This window comes from Saccostrea cucullata, unplaced genomic scaffold (assembly GCF_032062105.1).
Source record: "Saccostrea cucullata isolate Sc308-1 unplaced genomic scaffold, CSIRO_AGI_Scuc_v1 ctg1455, whole genome shotgun sequence".
NCBI classification, from domain to species: domain Eukaryota; kingdom Metazoa; phylum Mollusca; class Bivalvia; order Ostreida; family Ostreidae; genus Saccostrea; species Saccostrea cuccullata.
Window position 1 is genome coordinate 94,591 of NW_026924057.1, and position 8,553 is coordinate 103,143.

The 8,553-nt window shown below is 31.4% G+C and overlaps 1 protein-coding gene across 1 annotated transcript; it reads left to right on the forward strand.

Annotated features, from left to right (window-relative positions):
• Nucleotides 1–4,942: 4,942 nt before the first annotated feature.
• LOC134265587 (uncharacterized) lies at nucleotides 4,943–7,358 on the forward strand. The gene is made up of 2 exons (XM_062747810.1): nucleotides 4,943–5,070; nucleotides 7,097–7,358. Exons 1-2 carry the CDS (start codon nucleotides 4,960–4,962, stop codon nucleotides 7,295–7,297), a joined length of 312 nt encoding a protein of 103 aa, XP_062603794.1. The 5' UTR covers nucleotides 4,943–4,959; the 3' UTR covers nucleotides 7,298–7,358.
• The last annotated feature ends 1,195 nt before the right edge of the window (nucleotides 7,359–8,553 follow it).

Consider the following 8,553-nt stretch of genomic DNA (forward strand, 5'->3'; position numbering starts at 1 on the left):
ATTCTATGATTTCATTGGCTCTTTCATTTGATTGGTTATTTACTATTTTATCATCCAATAATACATTTTCATTATAAGTATAAATTTACCGCGCTTTACTTATGTATGTCATAGCAGTAATACGTTTTCCAAGAAAGAAGTATATTTAATCCAGTGTCCATCATACGCATCTTATGGTATGTAACTTATATATTTGATTATGTGTTTCCTAACCATATAAAGATTTAATTTACGTTATTATTTTGATTGCAAACGTTTTACTTCATTGTATTTTTGCATTCAAAGTTGTTACTGAAATTATAATGAGTCTGTAAGATTTCAATTTGATTTGTTTACAGTACACATTTTTTCTTAGAGTTCATTTTTTCGTAAACGTATACTGTAGGTAAATTATTTCATATATTATTTTCACAAATTCTGTAATTTTGACTTATAATGTATTTTGTTTATTTTATATCAATGCCTTTATTTCCTCAATAAATTATTAAACCAACATCTGCCTTACTGCTCGGTTACATTATTATGACAACACCAAAGTGTTTGTCAGCTGTTTGTGGCATGATTGCATGCTTTGATATTTTCTAACAGATTTACAAATTTATAGCGAGTAGAATTAAATGAAAGAAATTATAGTTTATCATGAAGATTTAGGTAAAAGTCTAATTAAAAAAAGTATAGCAAGTAATTAAGTTACTACGTATTGTACTACATATTGGTAGAGTAGAGAGGTTAAGCATTTGACCGTGTACGTCTACTTGTACGTGTTAACCTATATGTAATTTTACACGTACGCGTAATTAATGTCCTGTTCTGTTTAACAAATTGACGTGTACCAGTACGTGTAAAACGTCATTTTAACATGTCACCTTACAATCCATTTGTATTACATAAATCTATGATTTGAAATAAAGAAGGTACATTGGTTGTTCGTAATAAACTATCAACTTCATACTAAATACTGACTGAAAAATATTTATTCCGTATTTCAAGTTTAAGAAGCTACAAGTTTTCAGCTACATGTATTTGCGAATCTACACGTATGTACATTGTACAACTTGTAGAATTATGCAAAACTGATGTCGTAAATCGCATCAAATTAGGGGATTTCCTTAGCTACACGTACACGTAGACGTACACGGTCATCTGCTTAACCTCTCTTTTATTGCACCATGTGATTAGGCCCAATATGGACCTATGACCTGTGTATAACTTCATACAGATATGACGTTATTAGTTCTCTGCATGTTTATATAATAGAGAAATACCACAAATATATATACACTGTGTTTGTTAAAAATGTAAAATAATGAAAGAAAACATGCTTTCCTCATTCTGTTAAAATTTTTGTCAAACATTTCCAATTTAGTATATACAAAATCTGATAGGCATAATAATGAGTTCTTGAATATTTTATGTGTCATATTTCTTGTCTTTCATAAATCTTTTTAGTCAGTAGAAAATTGTATTCAATGTGTAATACAAATTGGATTTCTTCCGATCTTTTGATAAATATTTAATCCGCCCTGAAATGAGGGCAAAATTGAATTAAAACTTGTGTTGGTAGTAATCCTGCCATGATTTATTTGATGTGCAATTTCTCTTCACAAATCTTATCAAACACTTAAAAAGGTCTAGATTTTGCTCATAATTATTGCCTATTGCCTTTCCTCCATGCATTTCCAAAGTTTTCAAAACAAGCATAAAATATTACTTTTTTGGCATAGTGCCAAAGTGTACAATCTTAAAGATATGATGGATCTTTTGTATGAACGTAAAACCTTTATTTATCAAATGTTTTTTAATAAAACTTGGTTATGCTAACAATTACAATTCTTCTCAGTATTTGATAATTAAAAAAAAAAAAACAATTCACTCAGAAATAGATAAGTTGCATTTTTTGGCAAAGAGCCAAAAAACAAATAACTTTCTCGCCATTGTTTCTATAGACTGTGTTGTTTCTCCAAAAATTTTATTATACTTTTTAAAAGTCAAGATTATGCTTGTTTAATGTTTATAATTGCATTTATTCCCTATGTTAGCCAAATGTTTGAAAATCATGCATGAAAAAACAGCAAAAATGCACTTTTTGGCACAATGCCAAGTAATGAAAAATTGCATGTACACCGTGCATACACCATTTATCACAGAGTAAATAATGATTGCAGGTATAAAAAGATCTATCTGTAGAAAAATGAAATCTATAATTATTTTTTTTCTATTTACATTAGAATTCACTGTTGGATGAAGAGGGTCAAAAATGGACTTATTTCACAGTTATAGACCACTGTAATATGCCGTGGTTGGTTTCCATGGCAACGGTTTAATATTTTGTTTTTTATTCATATTTGTGCAAGATAGGTGAAAGAAGCCAACAACTCCAAAATCATTGAAATCGGTGACATCAAGTGGCCAGACCTCTTCGAATTTCTTTGATTTTCGTAGAATCAGTGTTAATATTCTCTAAATTTGTTGTATATTATGTGAAACTTAACCTTATGCGTTGAACGTCGACGCCTCTTGCCCTATAGCTCAGGATCTTTCGACTCTTCGGGTGGCTGTATCTTCCCTTATGTTGACATGTTGCTCTTGGTCAGCTCAGAAATTCAGACACACCGTCATGCCATATAGTAACATTTATTGTTTCAATCTATTAATGGATAAATATCTATTACAATAAATAGCAGATCTGCAGCTCTTTAATCTCGGACAGTTTGTTCATTATCATAGAATTCTCATTATTATTAACAGCCATGTTTTAAGTAAATAACTCACACATTTGACGGTCGAAATCATGGTATTTTTCCCCAACCTGTAGTCCGTGCATTTGAATCCGAATATCACTTTACGAATAATAAAGTATAAAACAATTCGGACGGAATGTACAACTCTGAAGCGTACAGCAATGACGTAATTTTCCGTTGTTACCTTTCGCGTTATATAGCTTTTGCGTTGTTGGTATAAAACAAAGTATTACTGAATTTTCGGATTGTGTTCAAGACAGACAAAACTATGAGAATGAGACAAATGTTAGGGTTCTCACTGACTTTAATCTCTTTTCTGACTCTGTATTTAATATTTTTATAAATACTTATCAAACATAAATCTATCTTTGATTGACATGACCATTTATAAACCAGTTTGTATTACATCCAATCAATGACATTTTTTTATTACCAAATCAAGATTGATCATCGGTTCATTGAGAGCTCTTGATACAGTGTATGCATTAAAACATTTTGAAAGATGGATTTGCAAACATTAAAAAAAAGCATATATGTGTGTTTGTCTATCAGGTGTCGGTTAGGAAATATATTGTATGTTAATCATTGTATATTTATCAGATGTCGAACAATCTATATTTTATTATTAAAGAGAGAGAAAAAGAAAGAGTGAAGAAAGTCCAATTTTTATTGGTTTGCTATGCTCTAGATTTATTTGAAATACATTGTGGAATCATATTTTAAATTAACTCTTCTCCCAAGTATACATTAACACCTAACCGGTACAAGTTATTGTAGAATTATAGATTTTCATGTATATAAAATGTGTTTGATTAGTTACTTATAAAGGTTCTGTGGTCAAATGGAACCGGTGTTACTAAAGAACGTCTATAACATATGAAATATTTAATAGAAATTTTAACATAAGATTTACTTTCCTAAATAATTCATTAAAACGAAACAAACGAATATTTTTATCCCCCAAAAAATTTTCTTCTTTCATAGAAAATAGATTAAAAAAAATACATTCATTGCCCGTGCCTATCAAAAGCTAAATCACAATGATAAACACAAATTCATTCTCATTTATTCCCGTCCCGCGTGCAGGTTTTGCTACACCTTTGATTTCAGTTACAAATTGTATATGAAACATATGGCTAACATTATTTAAGTATAGTAAACACGCAAAAAAAAAAAGATACAAAAAACGCAAATCAGGAACAGATCAAACATAAAAATTGAAAACGTCAGAGGTGGGATTAGGTGCCATGGAGGAGTGAGCATCACCTGCCGATCTGGACACACACGAGGTGTACTCCTTGTTATGATCGGGTAATGGTCAATAATTTGTTTTAATTCAGACGAATGCCAATTGTATAGATTAATGAATCACTTTGTTGTTTTTTCAAACAGTTTCTATGAGTATATATTTTTCCTGTCCTCAAATTTTAGATCTGTCTTTGATTTTGACCCTCAGCCTTTAACTTGCTTGCTTTTACACATTTATACAGTATTTCTATCAAATTTAGGTCCCTTTGCAAATTTGAGCGAAGAATCAACTTTGAGTACCTTACCTACCACTACCACTACCAGTACCAGTACCACTACCACTTCTGTACCCATAGTTACCACTGTTGTATCTAAAGAACCAAGGAAAATCATGATTCTTCGAGAAAACACCTGTAACGGTAAAGAGAATGCATTAAAAATCGTTTTAATTGAATGCAACCTATGCGTATTATGAATGACAATTAGTTATTTTGTTTATAGTTAAGGAATGAATTTACTAGCTACCCATTTTATACGGTATAAACTGGGTTGGTTCAATTTGCGCTTTATAGTTTTTAATGTACGTTGATATGGAATTTTGATCTTTTGAAATAAAAAAAAAACATGCATTCTTTTTCAGTTCCAACTAGTAAAGCTTCTGAAAGCTATTCGATTTCCAGAGGTAATTTACTTACAAATATATTTATTTAAAAAAAAAAATCAGAACATTAATTACTCGTCATGGGGTGGTGACAGAGTTTGGATTTACAAGAAACTCCTGTTATATTTTAAGCATTATCTAAAGCATTATCTGAGTTGTACATGCTTTTCTCCTCCAGGATGGGAGTCGATTTCAATATTTAAAGATCCCGGTGGAACCACGAAATTTGAAATAGCAGTTGTCTTTGATGACAATGAGGACACGTGTTTTTCTCTTTCGACCAAAGAAGACTTCACGCCTTTCTTAACGATGAGCATACCGACAGAACCTGTCTTCGGCATTCAGGCAAAAGCTTTCACTCTCAACATATCAGGGATAGGCATATCATGTGACAGACACTCAAATGCCCGGATGCTTCAGGTAAATATGACTGTAAAATAAAAAGGGGAAGAATAAAGCAGGGGGACACGAGGGCTGTGACCGATCGGCAGGGGATACTCACTACTCCAAGGCATGTGATCCCAACTTTGATGTTTTGGTGATCTGTGTTTTCTCTGCTCAATATTGTTTAATGGACTTTAGAGCTTGAATACTGTTCCTTATCTTACGAAAGCCCTGAAGGCTCATTCGAAATACGAGATTCGAAATTTGAGATTCGGAATTCGAGTTTCTAAATTCAAGATCCAGATTAACCAATGAAAAGCATTTGATTACTCCCCTTTATTATGATTTTCTATCAAGAAATCTTTTAGTATATTAATGACCAAATGGATCATTAGATTTAAATACAATGCAACAAAGAGTGTTATATATATTAAAAGGAAATTAAAATAATCATTGGATTTTTAATCAGCAAGATATACTTCAATTTATATTTTGGCGTCTTAAATATTAAATAGAATATTATATATGGAGTATATATATTTTTGTACTGTCTACTTTGTTTCCGGGATTTATGACATAAAAATAAAGTGTCTAAAGATTATCAATAACCCAACCCCTACCAACCCCATGTGCCTATTTTCCAAACACACTGAAAATGGTCGCCCGCGTGGCGCAGTGGTTAGAGCGTCTGCTCTAGAGTCGCGAAGTAAGGAGTCAATCCTTATTTTGCGGGTTCGAATCCCACTGTGGGACGTGGAGACCGGTCCTTCGGATGAGACCGTATAAACCGAGGCCCCGTGTCGCAGTGGGTGCTGGCACGAAAAAGATCCCTCACTGCTCAAAGGCCCTAAGTGCCGAGCAAAGGACAAAATTTGTAGCCCTCCACCCTCAAGTGGTGGCGTCTCCATATGAGTGAAAAATTCTCGAGAGGGACGTTAAACAATATACAATCAATCACTGAAAATGTTTCTTTGTAAAACGTGAAAGGCGACGTAGTATTGAAAAACTATCGCGTTCATGTTCCTGATAGAGGAAATACATAGAAATAAGATATTTATTTACCTATCTTCATCTAAGGCTTTGATTTCTTGAATTGATTAAAAATTATATATACAATACAGATTGGCAAATGAATTAAAATAATTTCGGCATTTATTTCATCATATATCAATAATAGATGAGTCTAAATTAGATGTAGAACTATAGTGTTATGGTTTTAAATTTTAGTCTCTGACCATACCATTATGACCAAAGACTAAAATATATTTGTGAAACCTTGTAACGCTACAGTTCGATTCAGCAGTCAAGTCTCACTGCACAAATATACCCTTTATGAATGTAATGAAATATATACCCTTGAATTACTGTGCAGTGTAGAGACGATTCATAATACTAGTATTTCATATCTCATTTTAATCAAATAAATATTCTCCATCGGCAATAATCTGATTAAAAATAAAAGTCGGCCTACTTGTTCTGCAACGATAAGACCATATATTTTTCCATATATACGTATGTATTTTCTATTTTGTTTAATAAGAAAAATTAAATTATATATGTTTTTTTCAAAATGTAATCCAAATTTTATTTACTTTTAGTTTTAATACATGAAACAATATTTCTTGCATTATGATTTTAGCAAATGACCCATTAATAATTATGTTTTCAACGATTTCTCGATCGAAAAAAAAACATAAGAAAGGGGAGTAATCAAATTTTATACCCGTTTTGATTGGTTAGTTTGGATCTTGAATTTCGAAACTCGAATTTTGAATCTCATATTTCGCTTGTCGAATTTCGTATTTCGAACCTCGAATCTCGAATGAGCCTTATTTTGATTTTCACCAAATATTTGATGTAAATTTTATCTCTTAGAACTGTTTGGGAAAGATGGACCTTAAATTGTTTTTATCTTAAAATGCATAACGTATTGTTTGCCTAAAATTAAATCACGCATGCAGAATAGCAATTAATGAAAGTCGAAACTTTGCAAGGTAAAAATGATGGTAATAGTTATTATTTTTATTCAATTTTATTGATTTGTTTGTACAAATATCTCTAGGTATCCTACAGAGCCATCAAAGAACCGACCCAGTTCTGTACTCTGACAGACAACAAGGCCGTACCTGACGCCTTTTCACGTTGTGTGTTTCGTTGTGACTGCCCAGACCCCGCCCACTGTAGTGACGTCAATCTGTATTTAGCCAGTGGTAATGCTAAGGGAGCGTGGTCTCTCTGTGAAATGAAAGCTACTACAGTGTAACTCCATAGTTTGGAAAAAATTGAATGGGGATTAGGATTTTTATGAGAGAGTTAGAAAAACGATGAAGTTTTAACATCAGATAATCTTTTTTTTTATCTAAGCCAGAAAAGTGGTGAAAATTTAAGCGATTAATTTTTGGCTGTTTTAAAAGTAATACATAGTTAGTTTTCATGTGATTTTAAAAATATTAATTTTTGGATTTGATTCTATCGTGCACGTAAATCAATTTTGAAAATGTTAAATTTAGAAAATATTCATTTATATTTTTTCAGGTGTAGAACAAACATGGTAAAATTACAAAGGATAAATTTCTGTTTTTATATCTTTTTATGGAGTATAATGCTATACATGTGTATGTTTGTTTTTAATTTGGGTGAATTACACAATTAAATACTCAAAATAGTAATAATATATAAGGGGATAACATGATTGTTCATGTTCATGCTCAAGATCGTAGTTTGAGAAGTTTTTGTGAACGTAATCCTGTGTTATGACGATTGAACTTTGTCGAAATAATATGACTAACGGGGATATTATAACATGATAATAGTATAATATATTGTAACATGACATAAATATAAAATGCCATATTAGAATAAGATATTAGAAAAGCATTCTTATCAAAAACAGGAGGGATACATTGTCAATATTGCATTGGAATATTGTGATGTGATTAAATCGGGGCTCCTTGGATAAGGTAGTGTCCTAATAGGGGCTCAAACTTTACATAGGAATAAAAAGCTAACATTCTCCTAATTTTTTTGTAAATAAGAGGAGAGTCAGAAAAATGTGACGAAAAATTAAGATTGATTAAATCATCAAAGGTCACCCAGTAAGGAGGGGATAAAAGCTTTACAGAATTTGAAACTTTGTAGTAAAGCAGGTCAAGTGATACTAAGATGTATATTTCTGTCCTAGTTTTTTTTCTTTCCTTTTATTATTTACAAAGCTCAAGGATAAATGCTGTAATTTACTTACCAATACCCATACTAGTAAATGCAAAGAAAATATTTTAATAGAGACCTTGATTTGATAATAAATATAATTACACAGTTCACACTCTTTTGCGAACTTTAAAGGTGTAATATTTCAAAGATATGGATTCAGAATGTTTACTGATTTCATCGACAGTCTTCTTTTCATTTTAATTCACACTGACAAATGTCTGCAATGGTATTTATCTATAGAAAATAACTGATTTAAATTTCAAAATTCCAATCAATACAGGACAATTTACTTTTGTAAGCAGACAGTGC

Excerpts from the sequence above, each read along its gene's own strand:
- LOC134265587 (XM_062747810.1), top strand. The coding sequence starts at position 4,960 with ATGAGCATACCGACAGAACCTGTCTTCGGCATTCAGGCAAAAGCTTTC. Across the intron at positions 5,071-7,096 it reads CAAATGCCCGGATGCTTCAG|GTATCCTACAGAGCCATCAA; the intron begins GTAAATATGACT and ends AAATATCTCTAG.